Raw genomic sequence first — 27,538 nt, 5'->3', positions numbered from 1 at the left:
AATTTTCTGAGGAACTTCCATTTTTATAATAATATCTATTTTATAATAGATATAATAGGTGGTATTGCCCAACTGTATGATGTTCAGTAGGTTAGGTTATTAAATGCATTTTTGACTTAGGATATTTTCAACTTATGTTGGGTTTATTAGGATGTGACCCCATCATAAGTCAAGGAAAATCTGTAGATTATACCGCACAATGGTGTGTGTGTGTGTGTGTGTGCGTGTGCACGCGCGTACTTACAATTATAGGTTCCTTGAAGGCAAAGTCTATAACCATTCCTTTTCCTCTTCTGGGTGTTGAGAATCACCCGGCCTTGCGCCAAGGTACTGGTTCTGTGAATGAATGAGCAGTGAAGGAACATGAGCTCATGGATAGGGGAAGAGGATGTGAGGAGCCTAGTAGAGAAAAGTTTATTTGGTAGGAGTCTGGCTCCAGCTTTCTCTAAAGGAGGGCTTTAGGGTCAACATTCTGACCAGAAGGGGGCTTAAAAGCACTTTATAGACAGAAGGAGACAACAACACTTGTTAAAATAAAAGGAGGCAAGAGCTGATGGAGATCAACAGAGAGGCGCTCACCACATCAGGTCCCCTGGACATCCTTCCTAGGTGAATGTTTTCACTGTGGTTGAATTTAATGCTTTCTGTTGTTTTTGTGTCATGGAATGTTTCACGTTGGTTCAATTACATCTGCTTTTGAAAGAACAAGTATTAACACACTTGTCACTTCTGTTCCTTGCAGGCAACAATGGTCCTGAGCTCCGCACACTTCTGGCTGGGATTATTTCTGGTGCCCACAGCATGTTTGATGGAAGATGTAGCATGGAGAGCGTAAGTGAAAAGTGATGTAGTCACCCTAAGTCTTGCTCTTCTGTCCTTGCAGTCACCTGTCATGAATGCTGGCCATAGGGTATTTCATGCTATGAGACTTCAGAAGGAACAGGTCTTCTGCTACCTGCCAGCAACAGATGTTTATAAAGGGTGTTGGGGGTTTTGGTTTCTTGTGGTTTTCTTTCTTTCTTTTAACCTGTGCTTCACCTTGATAGGAGAATATAGACAAAAAGGAGTCCCAAGACAGGCTATGTAAAGGTCAGTAGGTATGGTGCTTGTACATTATTTTAAGGGAGGGTTTCTAAGTACAGATTTATTCCATCAGGTTTAGGAAGCATAACCCAAAACTCATTTCTCCTTATATCTAAAAAATCAATGCCTAAGTGATCACAAATATAACCTGGCTTTAAATCCCAGACTTAAATAAAAATTGTGTATATGTAAGCCATTTCAAGTTAGAAAATAACCTGGAATGAAGTAGTCTTCATTTTTCCAATAATTCACAGGAGGAGTCCTTCAAAAGTAATTTATTTAGAGTGTCAGTGTACAAATCTATGAGAAGATTAATCACAAAGATGAAATTATAATGTAGGTTAAGTAGGAAATAATTCATGCGCAGTTTTGCTTACATGTTTCAAAATATATTGTTTCTGAAATATCTTGTGCACAAGGTAAACTAAGCAACTAAGTTCCAAGATAATGTTAATTTTAATTTCATCCATGAGAAAGAGATGGAAGACTCCAAAAGAGATAATATTGATTTTTGTTTGGGGTAGGTTGATTCCTCCTACAAATAGTTGCCAACTTCCCTGAAAATTGAGACTCCTGGATTGGTTTTACTTTGGGCAAAGCATAATTATTTTGGGGCCCTGAGGTAGAGAATTGAGACTTTAATCCATACCTTCCAGGAGAAGACATCAGATTTCATTTTTATCTCTCCTTCCTCCCACATTCAAGGAGAATTGTTCTTGCCTGACAGTTAAGGATGTCTTTTGAAGAAGTCTTCATTTTGGCATTATCTTGACAACCGGTGATGCCTAATGCAGAGAGAGAGGAAGAGAGAGAATTGTATAGCACATATTTTGGGTGTTTTTTTTCTCTTCACTAAGTTTTGCAACTATTACTAAAAATTAAATAACTCTATTAAATGCCTTGATTTCCACTACTTCCCTTTTATCTGCTAAACCTGTATTCTATAAATAGCTGAATTAGAATCCTTGGAAATGAAATTATTATAGCCAGGAAAGATGTTTTCTTAATCTAATAAATGCGCTGAAACAAAATGCTAGTTCTATTATTTGTTCTTACAGCACATAACCCAGTTGTGGCACGCTCTATTACCTTGCTAAATCTCTTCAATTTTACATGACAGGTTAGTTTTAGGTAAATACAACATGATACTGGCTACATCAGATCACTTTACAATTTATAGTGATTGAGAATAGGAATGTGATTATAAATTAATCTCAGCCTATTTTAATTCAACTATCTTGATTAACGTCATGGAAAAAAAAAAAAAGTTTGCCGAGTCTGTGTTTGCCGAGTGAGACCTTAGCAGAAGTATCTTTCTACTATTTCAAAAAGTGGCTGCCGATTACAGTGTCTCTACCTCCTCATCAGTCTTCTGGACCTTTTCCAATCCATTCCAAGTAAAAGTTACCCGTCACCAATGAAGCAAATTACTCCTTCAAAGAGGACTTGTGTTTGTTCTCCCCCGGCACTATAAAATTAGCACCATTTACATTTTAGCAAGGATAAATCAAAGGGCACTGCCTCCAGCTCCACCATATGGAAAAAGTAAAAGTCCCTTGTTTCCGAGAAGCTTGCCAGCCAGGTAGGAGGAGGGCCCATGCACTACGAAGGAGGCACTGGTCGGGGGACCAGCACAGGCAGACCCTGGGCATGGTCGTGCCCGCCGCCTCCTGCCCGGGACAGGCCCAGAAAACAGCCCTTCCCAGGAGCAGACAGCACCTCAGCTTTGGGCTGAGCCGGAAAGGCTCCTACTGAAGTCCAGAGGCACTTACAGAAATGTACTTTTGTCTGGTTTTATTCGGGGAAGCCAGGGAGAATGGTGTATATTGGCTCTGCCCGCCCCTCCCCCGGCAGTATTTGCCCAAAGTACATGCTCAATTTGTAATACACATTTAATGTCTAAACTACAGTCACCTCTCTCCTCAAAGACAAGCATTTGGCAAGCTTATTTGGGAATTTTCCCTGAGATCACGGGGCTCGGGTTTTATCTTACGTTATACTCCCTGCCTGAAATAGATGTTGTTGGATCCAGTAAATTAGAGGTTTCTCCGGGAAGTGGAAGCAGACTATGCGTTGCTCACCTCCAGTGAGGCCACTGCACGGGACTGTGATTTCTCCTTCTGAGCTTCTACCTCCCAGAATGTGTTCTGTTTTCCCTTCCTGCACACTGGACAAAAACATGAGCCCTGATTGTCCACAGCCACCCTTCATTTGGTTCCAGCTGTCAACTCTTTATTGAAACATGATGTGCTACGGCTCTCCTTGGACTTCCAAGGAGAGTTTTGAGTGAAGTGAACCGGAATCCCGGGTCCCCGAGGAGCCTGTGCCATGACAGGGACGTGGGGCAATGTTTGCAGGGCGGTTGTGTTCTCTCATCTTGCCTTGGGCCAATCTTACAGATCTCTTGTTTTGTTTTGAATTTTAGTGGTTGACTCTATTTTGAAAGAGCTTTAAATCCCAGCAGAATGCAGGCCCACCTTTCCATGTGTGTTTCTAGGAGCGCTTAGCAAAGTGAACTGCTCTCTTTCTGCATTTCCCCCCACCCCTTACTTTGCCCAGTCCCTCTCTGCCATTTTAGGACCTTGACTGTTCAGAGTCAGGAAAAAAAAAAAAGAAAAAAGAAAACTCAAGAAAAAAGAAACTCAGCATGAGTTTAGTCATTTTTTCCATGAAGTCTGTTAGCTTTCTGCTTGAAGATCCATTACTAGACTATCTTAAGTCAGATTTGGATGCCATAAAGTACCTACTCTGTTATCTTGTTAACCATAATTTTCATGAGGGACCAAACTAACACATCTTTTACTAAAATAATTGATTGATTATATGTGATACCTGGCTAATGAGTATTTTTATTAGGAGCATGAAATTTAAATTGCCCAGAACTATTTTAATATCCTTTAGCGTACACACTTCCAAAATGTTTGCCCATGACAGCATTCTTAGGTAAGCTGCTATGTACTTATTCTCATTTAGGAGAAATCCATTAGTTGCTTTATAAAAATAATATAAAGCTCAAGGCCACTGAACACAGGAACCAGTCTCCTTTTATCTAACTGTATCTCTTATACTTTACCAGTCAGCACACAATACGTTCAGCAATTCCAGGATGACTTCATTTCCTTATTATAATCCCAGATAGGCAGTTAAATGGAAATAAAAGGTAATAAGAAATTTCTGTATACAAATGAGTCTTGATTTTTTTAAAAAAAAACTTTCTACCTGAACTAAGCTCACGTGAAGCACATTGTATTTACATTTTCATTCACATTTAGAATTTAATGTATCCTTCTGACTTGCTACTTTTCCATGCAAAAGAAAGAGTGGAGGAAAAAAGTTTCCAGAAAAAAAACAAAAGAAAATCTAAGCCAATCTATTTATTTTAGAAGTTCCTCATAACCTGGAGTTACCCACAGCTATCCCTGGGGGCTCACAGATGACTCTCGCGCTCTTGACAGTGGCTAAGCAACCCCACGTTGCCTCTTCTGCAATCATCTGGTTTCTTGATGCGGGGTTAGATGGAGCAGCCCCGGACCACTGGGGATAAGCCACTCATGGATCATGGGGTTCACTCTGTCACAGCTGTGACTGAGAGCAAGCCAAACCCCAGCTCCTGGTGAGACCTAAATTGCATGCCGGTGGCTAATGCTTAAAGACTGGCTTTTCACAGGTGGACTTTGATGGGCAGGGGGAATCATTTATCTAATTAAGGCTTTATTAGGTAAAGGCTGTTGAGAAAGCAGTTTTGCATTGCTAACATTGCTTCTACCTCAGTGCCACAAGCAGAAAGACTCACAGAATCATCCCCAGCGTTGCTACCCGGCATTCTCAAATAGTGGTCAAGTCCCCAGGCTAGCTCACGGGAGCTAGCCTAGTGGAAATACTAAGAAATTGCTGAGTAACTCTTGAATACAGATGAATTTCGTCCACTGAGAACATGCACAGTGCCTGGGGGCATCAGCATCCTCAGATCCTTTCCTTCTGAGGTGATTTTATGTATGAGCCCAAACCAGCAGTTTCAATGCAGTGGGCCAGATTCTTTCTCCCCTGGGCTAAGGTATAGCTTTCCAGTGCCCTGCACCCACTGGCCGGCCTTCCTGTTTCTCGTCTGCTTCTTGATGATGCCCCTGTCACCCAGCCCAGAAGAGAAGTCCGAGGGCTGTTCCAGAGGTTAGTGAGCTCTGCTTGCTCTGTGTGGGGAGGAAGAGAAAGGAAGGAGGGGAGGACAGTGGTAGAGGGAGGAGGGTCTGAAACAGAGCACACACTCATCCTCAGGGCAGGCACGCGTGTTCTCCTGGGGCCTGTATATCCAGGGTGAATCCTGCTGGAGTGGGGCTTGCCCCTCGGTTGTCTTGTTACCATTCCAGCCCCATGAGCCCATGAGATGAAAATGAAAGTTGGGGGCCCAACATATTCAATAATACAGAACAGTGTAAATTTTAACATTCTTTCTGACTGTCTCCAGCAAAACGTTAAATGTTTTCTCATTTCTTGTTTAAATTAAAATTCCACGGCCTCTGCTTTGAACTGCGGTATGTTATCACTACTGAGCCCCCGGACTCGGCTTGATGTAATTAAGGTATTATGTGTTAAAACCTGTGCGGCTAAGTTCTCGTGTTTACTTTGGGGGAAAGGAATGGCAGCCACATATACAGTGTCTTAGGACTAATACTCCATTATAGATTAACTTGGAGTGTTAGGGGATGACTGGGTTTTATCTTAACAGACTTTCTTCCCTTGAAGGTGGAGGGTGGGCGGGAGTACGTGATTCCCCTGAAACAGCTCACGAATGTTCCTGCTACACTGTTCTCACTTCCTTGCAGAGATGCTCCGCGTTTGTTCGTATTCTGTCTTGGAGTCCTGGTCCTTAGCAGGATCTTCACGTCTGTTTACACTGAAAGAAATGAAAAGCTTTTCATAATAAGGAAAACGGCCCTGTATTGCTAAGTTCGGAGCCTTTTTTTCTTCTTGAGTTTTTCTTTTCCCATTTCATACCCATGTCTAGCCAACTGCCTTTCTTCAACTGGATCCTTTCCAACCAGTAGCTCTGTGTGTAGCCTCAATTTTAGGAAGATCCTAGCTCAGCCGCTTATTTGAACGTTGTAAGGTATTTTTCGTTAACCAGAAAAAGGGTGCAGGCAGCTCTTCCTACAGTTCAAGGGGAGTGACAGGACCAGGCTGAGGTTTTGGCTGTGGTGGAGAGGCCAGCTTGTTCTTGTTACTCCCTCAGTTGTTTTACTCCGTGCGGGCCCATGAATATGGGCCCTAATGGTAAGTCTCTGCAAGAGAAGGGTGGAGAAGCTGTGCCTGGATATTTGTGTTGACCCTAAATTTTAGGTGCAGGGTTTGGCTTGAAGAGCATGAACTCCAGCATTATAATTCCCATTCCTGCTCTGATAGTGGCTCTTTCCACGCTAAAAAAGAGAACAAACTGCTCACTCGGGGCTCTGGGATCACAGTAGGGGCCAGGGCCTGGGGACCAGCATACATCCACTAGGTAAGGATTTAAAGCGTCTTCTGGGTTCTTAGGTCCTGCGGTGAGAAGCTTTAGAGATAGACCCATGAATATCCATGAACCCCGGTCTTTGGTCTGAATGGTGCGGGTCCTCAGCCAGATCCCCAGGCTTTCAGCAACAAGCGGTGTTCTTTGGGGGATGTGGGGTAACTTTGGAGGTTCATGGTTCAAGTGTGTTCTACAAGACTTGGGATGCTTCCCAAGTTATGAAAGTGGAACCCTGGCCATACACAGGGACAGTGAATGTTCCGTGATGTCCAAAGCCCACAGCCTCGGCCTCAAAGGGCATCGAGATATGGCCCCAAAGGGAGCGACTGGTCTCTATAGCTGTGTAAGGTTCATGTGTCATGTGTTTTTTGTCTTTTCCTTGTGACACAGGGCCAAGCATACGTGCAAAAAAACGTTGCTGGAGGAGGTGCAGGAGCTGGAGATGAAGTCCAGAGTGATGGGGAAGGCGATGCTTCGGGACAGTAATGGAAAGAGGTGGGCCAGCTCCAGCCGAGTGTGTGGGGAGCACCAGTCCTCCCGGCCCTTCTCCCTACCTTTCCTTCCTGGCTTTCTTTTTCTCTTCTCGGTTTTCTATGCGAGCATAAACTGCTCAGTTCTAAGCATTTTGGTTATTCTCTAAGAATACTGTCATAGAGAGATTTAAATTACAGTTTCTCAGTGGCCGCGTGAAATCTGGCCTGTCCCCGGGTAAAGCTGGGGTTTTTATTGGATCCGGGTAAAACAACCCATACTATTTCCATGTAGGAAATAGTAGCAACACTATCCTGATGTGGAAAAGTTCTGTTTTGGTTATTTTACCAAAGAGTATTTAAAAGCTAGGCCTTTTGATATCAGGGCCAATTATTATACTAAAGGATGAGTATCTACCATGAAGATTTGCGCGCCAAATAACGCCTGTTCTTGTTACGGTTCACAGCAAGTATACCTGGGCCTTTTTGTTTTCCTTTTCATGAGTCATGATTTTCTGCTGGTGTTGTGAAAACGATCATGTGACGTACGGGCTAGTTCACAGAAACAAATGCTGTCGTTCCCTCCCCTTATTTGTGGTAGAACCTCAGCCACCTCTTCCCCGTCCCTAAAAGTTGGGCATGTGAAAAGCTTTTGATTAATCATTTTTGTTATAATGTTATTAGATTGCATTTAGTTGAAGCCCATATACTACCAAAGAAAGTCTACCTGGACCCAAGAACAGTTTAGCATTTCTGTCTTAGACACATGGCATGTCTGGAAAATTATGAGTACAACTCTCCCATAAATGCTTCGAAGGAAATATGTAGCTAACTACCAGGGAAACAGAAATCTACAAGTTGAATACTTTTAGAGATTCCTACTATGTGTCTTGTTTGTATTCTGTTTATTCATACCATCGTCCAAAGCAATGAAGACAAAGCATTTTTCTTAAGGAAAGAGAATCCAAATTTTGAGAAGCATTAGGAATATAACTTTAAATAACTGCAGATGTTTTAGGAAAGGGGTGGTAGAGTACATAGTTGAAGCTGTGGTTTTTGTGTTTGTTTATGACATTTTTTAACAAGTGAGTCCATTAGCATCCATTACGTGGCAGCTGTGCTCGTCGCTCTAAAGAATAATCTGTCAACAGGACAAAAATCACTGTCTTCAATAAGCTGAAAGCCACGAGTGTGTGGGGACAGCGGCGAGGCTTGAAGCAAGAGCTATATATAACCATTACACAGGGCAGCTCTTGGCTAAGGCCTGCGCTATCCGTTAGATTCTTTAGGCACAGTGCTTAGCACCTACTAGATTTTCAAGGACTTACAAAATTCTGAGACCTGAGGAAAAAAAGTGTTCATAGGCTCTAAAAATAGGGAGAAGCCTCTGCAAATTGAAATTCATAAAGGCTTAAAACTCTACAAAATGCAGATCAGTCTTAGTAACTGCTAGGCTTATTAAGCACACCGAGTTTTAGCATCTTTGAAAACAACTCCCAAGGCCTCTTAGATCTCAAGAATGCTTACATACACACAGTAACCGCTGAGAGATCATGGGTAACTTCTAAGTAAAATGAGAATTTCAAAGCCAAATTCTAAAACTCTTCTCCAACATTGGACAGGAAAACCTTGCCCCTCGCATGGTATAAGAATGTGCTTTACCGTGTTTGATCTGATGTGGGTCAGGGTCTGGTTCTGGCCCCGGAGGTTAAAACGGGGCTGGACATGGGGTGGGTAGCGTGGAGGCATTCAGAGGAGGCAGCAAGCCAGGAGGCCATCTGGCTTGAGAGATGAAGGGCTTCACGTGGGAGAGAGGATGGAAAAGAGGGCTTGGAGGAGGTGAGTAGATGGAAATGATGAGTGTGTGTTTCCAGCAGAGGGAGCAGCCTGTAGAGAGGCACTGGTGGGATTGTGTGCCGTAGTGCAATCCCCGAAAGGAATCTGGAGCCTGTGTTTGAATTCTGGCTCAGCTACTGCTTAGCCATGTGACCTTGGACAAGCTATTTCATACAGTGAGAAGACTAACATGTGGGGGGAGGGGGGCTGGGGCTCATGAAACAATGCGCACAGCACGGCGTATTGCCTGACCCGTGGCCGGAATGCAGAGTGTCAGCTGCTGGTCTTCAGTTTGGCTGGAGGGGGTATGAGCCCTCCTTAATGTTGATAAAAAGAATGGAATTTTTAAAACTCACATATCCTGTTCAAAATTCACTTTTCAATGTTCCAGTGAGTATCAGAAGATAATTAGAATTTAAATGTGGTTTCCTTCCCTCTGCATTTTAAAATCTGTTTTCTGATCGCTTTGTAAATGTTGCAACTTCATAGTTGTACTGTGGCACATGAATGTGTGTGTGCCCCCCCCACCCCGTGACTCGGTCTCCAGTCCCAGTGTCCTGCCCCACTTGTGTGATCCCCTCCTCCCCTCGTCCTCAAGCGCCCAGCCACCACCACCACCATTTGTTTTTTTTCTCGCTCCTAATTGCTCCAGATTTTCTGGGTGGTCCCTTTGCAAACTAGATAGTGGCGACTGGCTGCTCTGATTTTGTCCTGCTTGGCCTCACAACTGTTCGTTTATCACCTTTGTTTGCTTCTTTCACACCTGCCTGGATTCCTGTGCACCCCTGGTGCTGGTGAGGGGTGGGGGAGGGTAAGCCCAGGGATGGGGTGGGGGAGAGGGACGGAGGTTTCTTGAGCTGCGTTCTTCCTTGTAAGGATTTAGAGACACCCTCGTTGAGGGAGCCTGAGTACTTCTCTCTTCTCACACCTCCCTGCTCCTTATTCCCCACCCCCACCGAATATTTCCGTGGGCTTGTGCATCTCTCTTTAGCTGTTAGGCTGGCACACAGTGAAAGCTCTGTAAATATTTGTTGACCGACTGGAACTGCAAAAGCTCAGTGAGTTGGTGGTGAGGAAGGGAGGGTGAACCTGCATTATCCGTGCCCGTTGCGTCAGCTCACACAGGGAGTAGCCACAGAGAGATGCTCAGAGAGATGCAGGTGGCCCTGTCATGAGGGGGTCTTTTAAGTCATGGCTTCGGAATAGAGCTAACAGAGTCACAGATGGACAGACGTGTGGGATGTCAGCATCGCCTACCCATGCAAAGATGAGTAGGCTGGGAGCTGGTCCTCCCACCCATCCTGCCTTCCAGGGCCTCTGTTCGCCAGGTGTCCTCAACATCCCTAACCACAGGACAGCTACGCGGCTCAATGCTGAAAGCCTTCCTAAAGGCCCCTTCAGGACACTCTGCCAAGTCATAAAACCTGGGTCCAAGTCACTGGCAAATGTTCAGGCAGTTTTTCTCAGGAATGTACTCCTAAGAAAAAGAACAAAAATTTTATGCATTAATCTAAAAAAAAGCCCTTTCGTGCCAAATTTACAATTACAATTTTGAAACGGTAGCTAGAAATTCTAAGTGTCCCTCTACGCCCTTTATCCATTCAATAAAACACTTCAACTTACCATTTTATTGATCTTGTCGAAGCCCCAAACTCTTACATTATTTTGGTAAACATGAAAATTTCATTAGCATGCTCCTGCACTTTTGTGTTAGTAAAACTTGTCTTCCAAAATGAACGTGTGTCATTTATGCATAATTAAGCCTGTGCTCATGACTTAGAGAAAACAAGCTGATAAAGAAAAAAGACGAGATCTGCAAATGAGATATCTAGAAAGTACAGGGAAATAAAATGCTTCAGGTGGCTAACAGAAATGTTTTTATTTTGTCTTTTATTTTGTCTCTTCCTGATGACACATTTTTTCTTGATAGGTTGGTTGTGTACCTCACAAACACTAGACACTTGTTAGTATTTGTATTGTTCAGAATACCTTTCCCCAAACCATCTTCCCCAAAATCTTGACCAAGAGATATCCCTACCTTTCTGTGTGTGGAATAGAATCTGTCACGCATCTCAGTACTTTGCGGGTGTCTGAAAAAATGAGCTAAAGGGAAGAATTCTTTCTTTCAATGTTTTGGTAATATTTTCTTCCTCTCCCTCTTTATTCCTAAAATGTAACTCATGCAATTTTTTTTTTCCTCTGGTGGAAGAAAACCTACCGGTGGTCATTTACCTTTACAAATATAATTTTTAAAAATGCCTAAGATGTCATGGATGGGTAGCAAACTAAATTTTTTCCCCTTAAATTGTTTTTTCTTCCTTGGTTCAAGGTAAGAGGGTGTTCGGATGTTCTGGGTATTACAGCAGTCAAGAAGCAAGGTGAATATATTTGATGAAAACATCTAGTTTTCCAGTTATACTTAATCTGAATAAACCACAAGGAGACCCTTGTTTTGTTTTAGAACTTCTTTCTGTTCATCACAGTTGCTGGGGGCGGGCAGGTAGGGTAGGCTCTGGGCTGATTTTCTCCAGTTTCAAGGTCAAGGAGTTCTGGTTGCTACCCTTGGCTTTCCCCAGCAAGGCGGTGGGATTCTCTTTCACTTAAGTGCTTCCCTGCAGTATAATTTACTCTGTGCCCTTGGTAAAGGTAGCCGGCTGACTGGTCTTTGCCTTATGGTGAGCGATCACCGAATCTCTTATTTGGTTTTATGTCCTCGTGAATGCTGACACATGGGCTCTGTGACCCCGGGGCCGAGCCGGCACACACGGAGTAATCTAGACGGCCTGTCCGCCTCCTGGGGATTCCGGAGGGAAATGTGGTTTGGTCTGTGTCCGGGTGCCACAGCCTGGGCTCACACGGCGCCCATGTCATCAAGGCTCCCTTGTGCAGATAGGCGGGGCACGGCTCCAAGCCAGCCATCTGGGAATCCTAATGGAGTGTTATCAGCGGAACATAGAGGCCAGAGCCTGAAACGCATCAGCACCATTTTCAGACACACCAAAGATTATTCGTCCACTCCAGGCGACACTCACCTGGGTGCTCTTTTAAAAACCAATCATATTAAAAACCAAAAACTCCCCAATACATTTTGAGGTGAGTACTCAACTCAAAAAATAGCCACTATGCTTCGAGCTTTAAGGAGAGATCCTTTGGTCTTTAAAATAATGTTTAAAAGCTCTGTGGTGGTGTCACACCTCCCAAGTCAAAATTGTGTAACTGCTGAGTCAAAGATGAGTGCAAGCAAGCCTCAAAATAGGAGATACACCGGCTTGATTGTATATTATTTCCCCAATATAGACTTTAAATCATTTCAGGAGGAATAGTTTTTCCTCCTAGTTTTGGTTATTGGCAGCACGTCTCTCTGTCTTCCCTTTGTTTCCCCTCCCCACACTTTTCCTCCCTAAAGTGTCTATTAGTTTTTTATTAGCTAAAAGGCTAGGAAATTATGGCATCATTTTAGCAGACCTCTCCAGGCCAGGTGGCAAATGTCTGCTCCCAACACCTGGTTAGGATTTATTTCACTTCCAGCTGCATTTTTTCCATCACTGTGTCATGAAGCAGAGGAAGGCGCACTGAGTGTAGAGACAGACGGACCTGAGTGGGGCTCTAAGCCCTGCCACTCACTGAGCTGTGTGACCTTGGCTGGGTTATTTACGTCTCTGACCTTCAGCTTTCTCACCATCACGTGACTTGGAGGTTTAAGGGAAATAACACATGTTAAATCTATAGCATATGGAGACGTTGGGCAAGTGTTGACAGCATGTTGTTCCCTAACATAGAAGCTGAATAGCAAGTTTCACTGGCCGTTTTAACGCACGTGGGTTTTCCCAGAGCTCTCAGAGCGTGAGTCCAGCACACTCTCCGGTTTGCGTCATCAGGGTAGGCGCCCCTGACTGGGGTGAAGGGCACGGACCCTGCCAAGCCCTAGACACACCAGAGCAGCGGGAGGAAGCCACAGTGAGTCTGGGGTCAGGGGCGTGGGGGAGAGTTCACAATCCTGTCAGCTGCCCAAGTCAGCCTTGGATTTCTGCTTCCACTGACTCTGTGCTGCAAAGAAGAGCGTGTTCCCAGCCAGGCTGCGTCCCACATCCAGACTGTGCGCAGCACGTCTCTGCCCGAGCTGGCCGTCTCCCCCTGAGGACCCCGCCCCCATCAGTGACAAAGTGCTGCAGTACCTCACGCTCTCTCAGCATCATCCTGTCCCCCGTTTGCTGCCGCACGCAGCAGGGCGCCAGGACTCCGAAATTGGCCACCTTTGCAGCCCCCGGGGCCAGCACCGTTCCCGGGGTCAGTGGCTTCTCTGCTGCGCAGTCCCCCTGACTGGTCTCCCTGCGGTGGTGCCTTCCTGCCTCGCTCCACCCTCTACACAGCCCTCCTCCCGCGGCTCCCTGGTCTAGAACCTTTCCCATCAGCTGTCCAGCCAAGTGCAGACTCAGGCCACACAGTGATTTCCGCCTCCTCTCCCTCTTTGGGCCTTCCACCTCCCTTTGCCCTCCCAGGCTTTTCTGGGTTGGGTCATGCTTTTCTGCGGCTGGTGCTGCCCCTTGGCCCTTGTCTCTTGGCTCTTTTTAGACAACAGTGTCGGTACTGGGTCGAGGTCTGGGTCCTCGGGGACAGTTGAGACCTTGTCCTGGAGGGACCTGCAGTCCTGAGGACACACTCTCTGACGTGACTAAGTTGTCTGACTTCTCGCCACTAGGACACTGTCAGCCTGGGCTGCCTTTAATGTATTCATTTTGAAACTTTTGTCCGTTATTCAGATATTCAGCAGACACAACAGTAGGGCAACTTAGTACAAAGAACTCCCGTATCCTCCCCGCCCAAATTTTTTAACGCTTACCAAGATTTTGCCGCAACCGCTTCATCTAGCTCCTTTTTGGCCACGTTTGGGTTTCGCTGAAGCATATAAAGCAAATCCCTGACCTCACTTTTCACCCTCACACACTTAAGGATGTAGCTCTAAATATCGCATCGTACATTTTAACATGTATTATCTGTTAATACATGTTACACTGGTTTGTGCTATTACATATAAACAGCGTAACTGCAATGCCTGTTATCACATAAAAAAAATTAATAATTCCTTGGTATTAGTTGATACCCGGTCCATAAACAGATTTTCTGAGTCCTACCAACCCTCTCTTTTTAGGGATTTATTAGATTTGCATGAGGATCGAGGCAAGGGCCACGTGTAACCTTTGGTTGCTGTGTTTTTATGTTTCTTTTAATCCCGAGAAGTGCCCCCCACCCTCCACCCCCTCTCTTCCTTGTTTTTAATGCCATGGGCTTAACAGGAGTTATGCCCCATTTTCTTTGTCTCGAAATGATTATCACCACATGCTGTGAATGAGTGTGCTCCTATGCAGAAAAGGGGGCTCAGCCTCAAGGAGGTGGGGTCACCCCCTCCCCCCAGCATCACCCAAGCAAAGTCAGAGGCCAGACCCTCCTCTTTGACTCCAGGCTTCCTTCCACAAAGCCAGGGTATTGAGAGCTACCCAAGTGCTTCCATTTCCAATTGTGTCTCAGTTGGCTTGCGTGGAAAGCAGTGGAGCCCCCAGAGAGACCAGGAGAGCTGGCTTCCTGAGAGCAGGAATCTGACTGGAAGCTTCGGGAAAAGGTCAAAATCTGCCAGTCTGATAACTTCCCTTTGCAGAACTCCAAGGAAACCGGAAAATAATAGCTGCACGTTCGTGCCTTATGCATCCCTAAATGTAAAGAGAACATAGAGACTCTGCCTTCCCCTACAGGAATACGGAAACCAAACAGTCAGTCTGTCAACTTCAGAGCAAATACAAACAAAGGAGTTCACAAAGGCGCTCAGCTGCTTTGATAGGATTCAGAAAAGAAAAGCCTTATTGAGGAAGATGATTTCCAGCCAGAATCACCTTAATGGAGACTAGGATGGTCTATGAAAGAAACTAATTGAGTGGATTTAATCCTGTGTAGGGAAGAACCCAGGGCAAGACCTAAGACGGCACCCGTGGCGGTTGAGACCACAGGGAGAGGTTCGTAGAACCGTGGGAGAGTCCACCGCACCCCCACGCAAGCCCAGGGTGTCAGTCACCTTGCTGACAAATACTCAGAACAGGTGAGGAAATGCATTAGTAGAACAAAGGGAGTAAACGGTGCAGGAAATTACAGAAAGGCTCACTGGATTACCCAAATGGGGATTTCTGGTGACTGTTTGCATCCTGGGCAAAGGAAAGAGAGAGGATGAGGAAAATCAACTCCTAAGGAAGTAAAACACCTAATTAGCATTTACCTAATGCCTAAGCCTCCTGTGTCAACGGAAAATAATTGGTTCTCTGTTATTTTACGGATGGTAAATCCTGAGTGCCTTTGGGATTGTTGTTGTTGTTGTTATGGACGGGTGTTTAATAATTGAAGAAAACTTAAATACCTTTTGTCATTTGTTACGGACGGAGCAAGCAAAGGACTTCTTGTTCCCCTTTAAGTGGCTCCTTAGCTGTGCTAGACTTCCCAGGAGCCGAGCCACTGGCCGTTGCTGTAATGAAAGGATTGCAGAATCTTTATGCAATCTCTGGAAGAGGATGAAGAAACAGTGGTCTGACCTGTGTTGCGGGGAGGTGAGCCAATGGGCATGGAGGCAGGTTAGTGTCAGGCCTCGGTGTGCTGGTAACGCGTCCTTAGCCTCTGTTTCCGGGATGACTTGAGTAAATTTATTTTTTCCCATCAGAGCTTAGGTTAGTTCAATGTCAGCTTTCTCTGTTTGCCAACAAGGCCCCTTTTCAAAAATCATTTTTACTTGAGAGGTTAATGTCAGTAACTGGTGCTGATGGCTCATCGTATGCCTTGTTAAGCCGTATGAAATATTCTAATCCCTTTTTTTTTGAAAGTCAGTTTTATTTAACCCATTTGACCAGCAATAGAAACATGCAGAGGTAAATTTTTAAATAATTTTTTTCACAGTGTAGGTCTTAGCATTTAAATAGCAATATTTCACATTCCAACAGGAGGTTTTGAGAAGATCTTGGCTAATCGCTTTTCTACTTCATTATCAGTGAGTGTCTGCTTTTCACAGTGACTCCCTTTTCCTCCCTCCCTCCAACTGTGATGGTAAAGCATTCCAGCGAGCAGAAAACAGATGACCAGGAACATCCATTCTGAAATCGAGTTACAAATTAAACATAATCCAGGAACCGCCAGATTCCTCTGCTCATTTCTCAATGGGCCATTCCTAAATCCTTAGGGAGGCTGAGGAAAGCAGTGTAGACCTTCTAGCACCCCAAAAGTACAGCTGCAAAGTTGCTTCTGTAGTGCATTTAAGAGAATTACTGAATCCCCTGGATGTGTTAGACTTTAGAGGAAAAAAACTTGAGAGGCAGTGTTGGACATTTTTTGTTTATTTTTGGTGTGTTTTTGTACCCAGCGCTACTCTGAACATACACACACCCAGGTGCCAGGTGTGGTCTTTGTGGTAAGGCGCAGTGGGTGCCATCTCTGTACCTGGCACCTGGAAAGCCAGTTAAGGGCCATTTGGCCACAGGTGAATATGACATCATTGACCTTGTAGTCGAGAACTCGGAGACTTTGTAAAAGTTATTGCTCAGAGATGATCATTGTAATGGGAACTGCTGCGTTTAGTAATAGATTTATTGAACTTTTGGAGGGATTTCTGTACTAATAAGAGCAGAAGAAAACGAATGTGTCTCTCTAGTGCACAAAAGAGTAAATCCCTCTGTAGGCCAGGACTACTTAGAGCGTTGGTGGTTTAGCCATTCAGTGAGTCGCAATTACGTCTTCCCTTTCTAACAAGGCAGTGATAATATGGTTATTCAGTGTTTATTCTCTTGCCCTAGCAATTAGGATTGGCTCAAGGCACCTTAGGTGGTGGTAATTGGGAATTCACACTTGCTAATGAGTAAACATGTTGGCTTCATAGCAAATAGAATCAGTGTTTGGCTTAATACGGGACAAGTCATTTACTCATCATGCAACAGATATTCATTGAAAACCGAGGACGTGCCAGGCCAGGGTGTGGCGTAGGATGAAACAGACAGGTCCCCACCGTGTTCGAGCTCACATTCCAGTGAGGGTAACAGACAGCGAACAAACAGCGAATAAACAAGAGAATCAGTGATGACCACTGTGAGGAACATGGAACAGAGGTTTGTCATGGGGGAATGAATGGGTTTGCATGTCAGGAAAGCCTCTCAAAATGTCACTTAGAGACCTAAATAAAACACATAGCCAACCCAACCAAGATCTGGGGAAGATGCATCACAGATGGCCGGAAGAGCTGGTGGTCTGGCTGGTGTCTACGAAGTACAGGGCAAAGTCACCCGAGGGGCCAGCTCACGTGAAAATTTGCAGTAAGGATGGGGGTCAGGATTTCAGTCACCAGGAGCCATGGAAAGGGCTTAAGCAAGAGAAATGCATGACCCAATATTGTAAAATATGTGATTGCCATGCCAATTGAAAGCCATAGAATCCCATTCTTCAAAAGTTAAGTAAAAATATATATATATATATATAAAAGTGAAAGTACAAAAAAGAGTAAAAAAGAAAGTATTTTTTAGTATGAATTTATTATAACAGTTAAAATTAACACACTTGTTTTGAAGCCAATTAGTAGTAACAGTGAGATGATTTTTAAAATGACAGAAATTTGAAATAAGTGTTATGGAGGACAGATGTCTTATCCAAATTTTTTCTGTTTTCTTTTTGCTGTATTGAGAAAAGCCCTGATTTACAAAGATCAGTTGCCATATTAATAGTGTTTCATGGGGATGCCTGGGTGGCTCAGTCATTAAGTGTCTGACTCTTGATTTCAGCTCAGGTCATGATCTCAGGGTCCTGAGATCTTGCCACATGTTGGGCTCTGCTCTCAGCGGGGAATCTGCTTGTCCCTCTCCCTCTGCTCCTCCCCTCACTCACTCACTTGCTGTCTCTCAAATAAATAAATAAGTAAAATCTTTAAAAACTTGTGGTTGAAAACTAGTAAACAGTGCTGTAACCTTAAAAGCATGCATTATCCCTGTATTTCAATTTAGTCACAATATCCAGATGCATACATTCATCAAAAAATTTGAAGACTTTGGTAAGAATATACACTTCAGAGAAAGTAAAACACGTATAGTTATTTTTTTTTAAAGACTTTATTTATTTATTTGACAGAAAGAGACATAGCGAGAGCAGGAACACAAGCAGGGGGAGTGGAAGAGGGAGAAGCAGGCTTCCTGCCGAGCAGGGAGCCCGATGTGGGACTTGATCCCAGGACCCTGGGATCATGACCTGAGCCGAAGGCAGACGCTTAACGACTGAGCCACCCAGGCGCCCCACGTATAGTTATTTTAATATCACTTACCATCTAATTTAAGGAATATAAAATAAATAATTTTTGGCATTTAAATTTGAAAGTATAACTTAGGAGTTTTACATTCACTCTTTAAATTTATGGGTAAATAGAACTTTCCATCAATGATGGAATAAAAAATTTCCAACTCTGCCATAGATTTCTTTTTTCCAGTTCATCACAAACAGTCAAGATTTCAGATGGGAAAAATTTTAGATATTCCATGTATTTCTAGAATGATAGTTGTTTTGTTTATTAAAGCGTTGGTATGTCGTTGGTATGTCACCCAGACCTTTTGTCATCCTGACTCTATCCTACCTGTTCAGAAAGCATTTGCTTTTCTGAAAAGAGCTAAGGACAGGAACTTGCTGACAGCACTTTTGTCACGTGCAACTTCGGGATCATTGTCCATGCTGTCATCTTTCTGCCACACTCACACATCTATTGAAAACTGAAGAAATATCCAAGTTGCCACAGACTGGAGACAAAGCCTTGTGCATGCTCTCCATTCAGGCAGGGTCTTTCACTGGCTGCAGAAGATCGAAGACACTGAGGTACTCAGGGAGAGCAAAGAGGCATGGGGCTGGATCGCGAGCAAGCCTGGTTGCCACCATGTTGCTGGACAAATTGGTTGTATTCTTTGGCCAGCCATCTACAGATACTCTGGGTGCTGGAGCACTGGAGACACGGTGACTTTTCAGAGTAGAAGCCCAGGGAGCTTCTTGTTGGATCACCCAGAGAAATGCTGCAGCCACGTGTTTCTATTCCATTCTGGCCTCTGTTTCTTTATACCCACAAACTGTGCAGTCCTAGGTCAACTGGCTGAAGACCCCATTGCTGCTCTCCCTCAAAGTTTTCCCTTTAGTTTCTTCAGTATCGGGAAATGAAAATACACTTGCAGCCTCAAAAACAATTGATTTGTATTTGTGCTGTTTTGTGAGGAATGTCTCTGGGAAAAATGCACCTTCTGATTCCAGATAAAGAGTTTTCTTGAGGATCTTCAGGGGATTTCTTCCATTAGGCCCAGCAGACATCCTCATTTATGTACTTTAGATGCTCTGTTCTTATTGTCCCTTTAGGCGACTTTTTCTTCTTCTTTCTTTTTATGTAGTATTCTCAAAGGACATAACCACATCATTCCATCAAGTTTACTTCATTGTTCTGTCACTGCTGGATTCCTTGCATTAATTTCTTTCTTGAACACAGCAGCTTATACTTAAACCATGCATAGATTTCGTGTTTTCTGACTTTTGTTCTTTTATAGCTCTGTTGGAGCACGTCCAACTTATGACATCATTAGAAATGTACAGGCTCTGAGATGCACCTCTGTTTATCCATCTTGATTTTCTGTGCCGCTATTCATGTTAGTGTCTGCAGCAAATATTTTCACCTTTCTAACAACTGAGATGTGTGTATATAATGTGTTTGTGTGTGTGTGTGCGCGCGCACACACATTTCTCATCCGCTTCCACCACTTACAACAACAAAGAAACACCTGCCATTTACAAGAACAGCAAAAGAAAATGAAGTCACAACAAAAGAAAAACCTGATCATTGAATTTATAGTGAAGTTTATCATTTGTTCTCCCAAAACTGTGTCCACCCGTCTGTGAGCAGCACAGGACATGATGCTACTTTCTTTTTTTTTCTTCTTTTTGTTTTGTTTTTTTAAAGATTTGTTTATTTTAGTGAGAGAGACTTATTTTGACTTAGAGAGAGTGCGCACATGCGTGCTAGCAAGTGGGGTGAGGAGCAGAGAGGGGGAGAGAGAGAATCTTCAAGCAGACTCCCGCTGAGCACGGAGCCTGACACAGGGTTTGATCCCAGGACCCAGGAGATCATGACCTGAGCTGAAACCGAGAGTCAGATGCTTAACTGACTGAGCCACCCAAGCGCCCCTCTTTTTTTTTCTATAAATCATTACCCATTTATATCCAAACTCTTACATTTTGTATAAAACTCCTGCTGACAAGTAGTATCATGACTTTTTTAAATGTCTGTGAGTCCGCATATCCTATTGTTGAAGGTCACGTTATAAAAGTAGATTTCTCTGACAGATCCCTGGTGCATTCTCTTCCTAAGCTTCAGGGGTCAGCCTGCATGAAAGTGGAGTTTCTGAGAATTTTCCACACATGGTTGCTCATACGTATTCACTCACTCAGAGATGCCAGTGCTGTCATCCTTTGTGGTGATGCTAATCCAGGCAAGAGCATGTATTGAGCCTTGCATTTTGCCAGAGATCATGCTAGGTGATGAATAGGAAAAGAGTAAAGTGATGATTTCAGATGAGCAGATAGAGAATGGGAATACAGTGTGCAAAGTGCTTTAAGAGAATGATGGGGGGGGGTAGCCCAGTGCAAAGTAGAATCTGTTCACAGGGAGTGAAGCAGGGGAAGGGCATTCTGGCTGTAGGAATAACTCTGCAGAGTTCTCCCAGCACAATGAGAAGTTCAGTATGACGGGCTGGGAGTCCAGCATGGTGGTGAAATGTTAGGTTGGACAAATAGATAAGGACCAAATCATATGACCCGTGATGAGCTGGGGATTTATTCTGTGAGCCACAGGGAGCCATTAAAAGCCTCACTAATTATAAATAGCTATCGAATGAGATCTCACGAGTAGAGAATATTAAAAAGAACCACTTGGCCTTTCTTCACCAAGGTCTCTACAGTTGTCCAGGCGAAAACAAGGCATAGCTGTCCCCAGAATTCCTCTGTCATCCAGGGCTGTGTCAGGACGTGCATATTTGATACCCTGCTCTAGAATGATTTACATTATAAGAAAGCATTCTTATAGTGGTTTCACATCCTTTTTGAGGAGAAAAGGAAATTGTAGGTTACTAACTGCCTGGCAGATAAGCAGCAAGCAACCAAATATGCAAATTTAGGGTAATGTCCCCTTGGGCTGACCTCCAGCCCCGGGGACTTCCTGGCACTGCTGATGTGGGGAATGCAGTTTCTCACACAAGACCTAATGGGCAGCTGTTTCTATAACATAGATTTATTTGTCCTATAACATACCAGCTATAAGTAACATATGCTGGTTATAAGAATGAAAAAGATGATAAAACCTAGATTACTGTTATGAATTATATCCCAAAACTGTTCTTCAACAAATAACTGCAAGGTATACCTCGAGGCCACAAGGCCAAGAACAAATAGCCAAGTCCCATGTCGTCCTCTCTATACCCTCTCAGGTTACTCTCCCTGTTGCTCTCCTGGGCATACACTCTTGGTTCCTTAAAGTCTGTCCTTGGGCCAATGGCTCGTAATTGTTTTGGAACAAGAAGTCTTGTATCCGTAGAGGCTGCTTCCTGTTGCAAATAAGACAGGCTCCAATTCAAACCACGCTTCAGGTCATGAGAGGTCCCAGCTTATCCAATAATTTGAACCTCCTGCTGGAGAGCAGTCATGGTTGATGGATCCCTGGCCAGGAATGTCACCAGGACCCAGAGTCTTTCCGCCTTTTCACTATGCTCCAACACCTGATATGAAGTCTGTTCCAGGCCCCCCATCATGATCCCAGGGAGGTCACCCCTACATGAACCGTGTTCACAACCGTTGGAAGGAGAGTTTGCCCATGACCAGCAGTTCACAAGTTTCTATTTTTCTGGAAGGGGAAGGGGCCATCCTGTGCAAGTCCTGGCGGTCGGAGAAATGCCATGGAGGCTTGGTTTAGGTTTGGATTAGCAGAATCCGTCCAGGTAGGAATGTCGGGGTAGCAGGGTGTCACTCTGTCAAGGTGTCTCCTCAGCAGGGGAGGAAACACATGGTGGATGTTGGTGGAAACGGTAACATGTCCACATCAGGCCTCTGATCATCTGATGAAAGCTATGCTCCGTCCCTCCCCGTGTCCATTTTGCATTCGATTTTTAGGAGATTCACTAACCTCCTGAAGACTGTTGTTCTTCATCTCAGAAAAATTGCATCGCTTCCAGAGCAGAGATGCATCGTTCTCTTAGATGTTAGCATTGTCCTGTACGCTTTCTCCATTCTGAAAGTATACCATCTAACACTGGAGATAAATTGTGGTTTTAATTCACTATTTCATAATTTTCATGGATGACCCAGAGAGAGGCCAAGTAATAACATATGAATAATTCATTGCAAACATCCAATTCATTCTTTAAGAAATTTATAATCCAAAGGTTTTTTCCCATTGGGAAAGAGAAGGAAAACGTGTTTTCCCTGTCCTGTGCCCCAGGTAGTTTTATTTTCTACCACATCTTTTCTAACGCTATCCCCACATCCGTTGCCATGAATCTTTCCACAGACTGCTAGGAACCAAGAGTAAGGTAATCTGGCCAGACCCGTCAGAGCAGCCACACAATGTGGGATCTGGGTGAACCTTTTCAACAAGAGCTCTTCTCTAACCTGGAAAACATGAGGAGGCAATGATGTGGACAATTGCCTTATTTTGAAATTTGAAAAGAAATGGTTTGCCAGAAATACCAGGCAGCTTTAGCAGCTATTCTACTTGGAAGAAGGCAAGGACCTGACCCCTGGAGAGCCCCCTGAAGAGCCCCTGAAGCCTTGTCTATCCATGTGCTTATCAGTTTTCAGTAAATCCTGCTTTAGAAGTAATGAAAGAAGACCTTGGCAAAGTCTGTGTCATGTTGTCTCCCTCCCCATGTTCACCCTGAAGATGCTTCTTTAAAGAGGAGACCCAGAGAGGACTCGATGAGTTGCCAAGACCATCCGTGGCCACCAGCCAAGTAGAGTTGGGGGTCACATTTGCCAGCCCTCTGTAGCCCAGGTCAGGTTCTCAATCTGGACAGCCTTCAAAGGACACCAGATAACTGAATGTTAATTTTCCTTTTCTGTTTACCTTAACAATCAACACACAAATTTTAAAAGGCAGCTGTGGTATGGTTCCTGCTTGTTGCACATAGAATTATCCAGCAGGTGTGGCCTCCCTTGAACAATTATTGCACACTTGTTCTCTTGAAATTGCTGATTTGAAAACCCACTGTTTACAGTCACTTTCTGCTGAAGAATGTGGGTTAATTTTTTTTTTTTTTTTTGATGAAGCAGACATTTTTCAAGAGACACTTTCAGGTACTTAGCCCAGCTACTTGGCCCCAGGAAACAGAATTGTAAGTATACATACAAGATTCTGGAAAATGAGATTTTAGCTCCCACTCCAAAGCAACCCAGCTAGTTAATGGGGACCTGACTCAGGTTAGTGACTGAGGAGAGCTCAGCTGAACCTCCTGTGTGTCCAGCCCTGGCTAACTCAGCGTGCGTGTCAGCCTCAGGGCACTGTGTTGGCCGCCAGTCCCTCATTTGCCATCTCTGCCATGAGAATGAAGACACTGGACCCCAGCACCTGCATGCGGAGCTGGGAAAAGGCGTTGACTCACAAGTGATGAGAATGGCAGCCACACACAGGTAGGAAGGGCTAGGCCCTGTGTTACATCCTAGTTATAACAGGTTCACTGGAAAAGAGAAGGAAGCTCAGATACACACAGATTACTTTTTCCAATGGCTTTGTCTGGCTCTACTTAGGACTTAATTGATAATATTACACTGCTCCACGTGGGATGAGGTAGAAGAAGGCAGAGGCGAATACTTCCAAATATTGGTGGTGGCATGGCTGGACTCCAGAGTATGCACGATCGTGAGTTCATTCACCTCTTTATATAAAGTGTTACTTACACACACCCCACCTTGTTCCAGAATGGGCTTTAAGCCCCTCAAAAACATGAATCAAGTGTTCTCGTTTAAAAGATAATTTGTTGAAGGCCTCTAGCTCTCTCCAAGGGCTGGTCCAAACTTAGTGACTCACTCATGATCTGAAGTCCTATCAACAAATACCCTCAGCTAAGATCTGCACATTCTGCTCTATGTAATTCTCATAAAGAGAGTTTATTGTATTCCCCATCAATGGGGCCGTGCGTTTTTCCCAAGGAGACCGTATGATGCAGGCACCTGCTTCCACTTTATCCTTTTCCTCTCTGCGAGTCTCACACGGACCATCAGACTCTTGTGAATTCTGGGAGGACACAGAGGTCAGACTGTGCCAGGTACCTTGATCCCTCATTATCTTTAATTAGTGTTTAGGAGGTTAATCGATAGTGAAGCTTACCTTTCCTTACTTTGACAATTGAGTCAGGGGGACCCTGGGGCCAACTTAGAATTGTTTGTTTGGATTCTTACCTGAATTTGTAAAGTCAGATGTTTATTGCCCAGTCCCAGACACTGTGTCCTAGGAAGGGGCCTAGGAGAGGAGGAGCAAAGTATGGGGACAGTTACTTTTACTGTCATTAATTTGCAGCTTAATGGGCTTACTAGAAAGTTTGCTATTTTAAAAGGAAACTAACATTCATGAACAGTCTCAATGGTTTCAAACTTGACCCAAATCTTCTTCAGCTCAAATAGGCAAACTTGTGTCATTTTACATATAAACGCAAGTTCACATTCAAGGAATTTAATTGATTAAAATACTGTTAAGTCATCACCCCCATGTCTCTCCCTTCATATATTAGATGCTCTGTCAAGTCACAGCCGATTTTCAGTCTTTTATGTGATAAAGCTGCTAACTATACTCTCACCCAGTAGGGCTTCATTGTTCAAAAACTGTCCTCAATACCTGCCCTAAATTTTCCTCTGCTTCTTCCCAGCTCCCTGTGCTATTTCCAGCTATTATCTATAAGCATCAAGCCCTTTAAAAATCGTCATTGCCTTTTTATTCTTTATTTATTCTTTCCACCCTCCCAAGTGCGTGTCTTCCCTCCTTCGCCACTTGGCCCTTGTTAAAAGATAAACTGAGGCATATTAAAAATTGAGTCTATTTGAGCAAAAATCAATTTGAATTAGAAGCAACAGACCAGACGTGGTTTTAGGAGCGCTCCACCAACAGGAAGGAGCTCAGGGAGAGAGTTTCATAGAGAAAAGGCGCTGCAAATGAAGGAAATTCTGGATGGGCTATCACTTAAGCCTAGTTGGGTTTGTGATTGGTTGTCCTTAGGTTTCAATTTCATAACCGTGAGGTATTTACAAGCTCAGACTTTGGTTTGCCTATGTAGGCCACCATGGCATTAAAACCACATTAGTCTAAGGGCCTCCTTGTTTCACTAATTTAACACCCTTAAATGAGGCCATTGTTTTCAGACTTCACGGGAGGGTGAACTTTGGACCTGCACTGAAATGCACCGTTTCCATTGTACAAGCAAGTAACTCTTAGCCAGTCTGTGTCTGTCTGAGAGGTGTTGACCCTTCTTTGGCAGAATGAGAATGTCGACTTGGTAGTCCTGTGGCCCTGGAAACGCTCTTCTTTACAGAGAAGCTCCTTGTGACGAGCTCCTGGCTGGTCACATCAGCTCCTCCCCTCCCCCAGGACGGTGACGTGCCTGCACGGCCTTTGGAAGGAGAAAGACCAGAGAGCCTTGGGGCCTGGCCCTTTTCATCTTTGCCTTCGCTTTTGTACTTTGGCCCACCTGCATTTATTCTTCATCTCTTCATCGCTCCAATCCTTCCAAAAACAATCCTTGAGCATCTTCCTTGTGCTGGGCACTGGTTTCTGTGAACGAAAGACATGGATAGAACCGACCCTCCGAGAACATATCTTCTGGGGGGCACTGAAAGTAAACACAAACTCTGGAGTGAAAAGGGAGATGAAGAAAAATAAAGCAAGGTTTGGGGGTAGGGAGTGAGGAGGCAGGGAGGTTTTACAGCAAGCTGCTCTGAGGGAGGCTGCTCTGAAGGAGAGAGCTACCGTGGGAAGAACATCCCAGACAGAGAGACTGCCAAGAGCAAAGACCCTGATGTGGGAAATTGGTAGTGTTCCAGCAATGGCAAGAAACAAGAAAGGCCACGTGGCGGCGGCAGGGGGAAGCAGAGCAGGGGATTGGGCTTGAGAGGAAGCCAGGGTCTTGCATTTAGTATATGCTTTTGAGCAGAGAGATGGCACGGGCCAGTGGGTAGAAATAGAACTTTCGCAGAACTCGATGCCCGGAAAGCTGCCTCTTCCTGGCCAGCGTGGTGCATCACCCCCGAGTTCTTTTGCCTTGTCCTTTCCCAGATGCCCCATCAGGAAACGCACGGAGCCTAAACTACTCCTCGCTCACTGCCGCACGCCGGGGGCTTTTCAGCCCCCCGCATGGCATTTCACCAAGGCCGCGCGGGGTCAGCCAGGTGCCCTGCTAATTTATCTGTTCCTAATGGCCCCATGACTCCGACCTGACCTTTACATAGGCTTTCTGATGGGACCACAGAACTCAGCCTTGTAGAAGGGGAGCCTCACTACCTCGTTACAAGTCGCGAAATGAGGTAATGGTTTCCATATGTGCCGGGGCTGTCACTCAAATTGCACTTCGCCTGCTCTGCTAATGAGGCTGGACGGCTCTCCCTGGGGTAGGCGGCTGCAGGAGATGGATGAGAGTCTCCCACCCCCTTGCAAGGAGCTCAGCGAGGGAGCATTTCCTCACCCTGCAGAGGAGCACAAAATAGAAGGAAATGCATACATTTTGGGGGGCTTGTTTAAACTTTTTATTTTGAGATCATTGGCAGCTTCACATGTGGTTGTAAGAGATAATACAGAGAGATCCCGTTGTAGCCTTTACTCAGTTTCCCCCTCTGGGGACATCTTGCAAAACTATAAGAACAGTATCACGGCCCGGGAATCGACACTGATGCAGTTAAGATAGGAAACATTTTGTCACCACAGGATCTTCATATCTTTCTATAGCCACATCTACCTTCTGCCCTCTCCTTAGCTCTGGGCTGCTGTTAATCTGTTCTCTGTGTCCATAATTTTGTCATTTCAAGAATGTCATATACATGAGTCATACAATGTGTAGTGACCTTTTCTCACTTGGCATAATTCTCTGGGGACTCATCCAGGTTCTTGCATAGCATCAATGGTTTCTTTCTCTTTCTTGCTGAGTAATATTTCATGGCATGGCTATACCACACTTTGTTAAAGCATTCACCTGTTGAAGGATATCTGGGTTTTCAGCTTGGGGCTATTATGAGTAAAGCTCCTGTAAACACGTGTTTACAGGTTTTTCTGTGAACATAAATCCTTATTTCTCTGCTATAAATGTCCAGGAGTACAACTGCTGGGTTTGTGGTCATTGCATATTTAGGTAGGTTTTTTGTTTGTTTGTTTTTTAAAATAAGAACCATTTTTTAGCTTCCATTCTGTGGGGTGATAATTTGGGCTGCACATTAGCTCAGGTTTATCTGATCTTTTTTTTTTTCTTTTTACATATAATTCAAATACAGAAACTTCACCTTTTTAAAGCATATAATTCAGTGGTTTTTAGTGCATTCACAAGGTTGTGATGTGTTTGGTTTTTTAAGGAAATGCCAAACTGTTTTTTAGAGTGGC

General features: G+C 44.3%; 1 protein-coding gene across 1 annotated transcript in view; it reads left to right on the top strand.

Moving 5' to 3' along the window:
• Positions 1–27,538, top strand: part of ATP8A2 (ATPase phospholipid transporting 8A2) — a 604,495-nt gene that overhangs the window by 550,232 nt on the left and 26,725 nt on the right. The window contains exons 34-35 of the mRNA XM_035003669.1: positions 743–831; positions 6,974–7,078. Coding sequence (XP_034859560.1) covers positions 743–831; positions 6,974–7,078 — 194 coding nt within the window. The remainder of the gene's footprint in view (positions 1–742; positions 832–6,973; positions 7,079–27,538) is intronic.

Source organism: Mirounga leonina, unplaced genomic scaffold (genome assembly GCF_011800145.1).
Source record: "Mirounga leonina isolate KUSES-001 unplaced genomic scaffold, KU_Mleo_1.0 Mir_127, whole genome shotgun sequence".
In the NCBI taxonomy this organism is placed as follows: domain Eukaryota; kingdom Metazoa; phylum Chordata; class Mammalia; order Carnivora; family Phocidae; genus Mirounga; species Mirounga leonina.
This window is presented reverse-complemented; position numbering and strand designations above follow the sequence as displayed.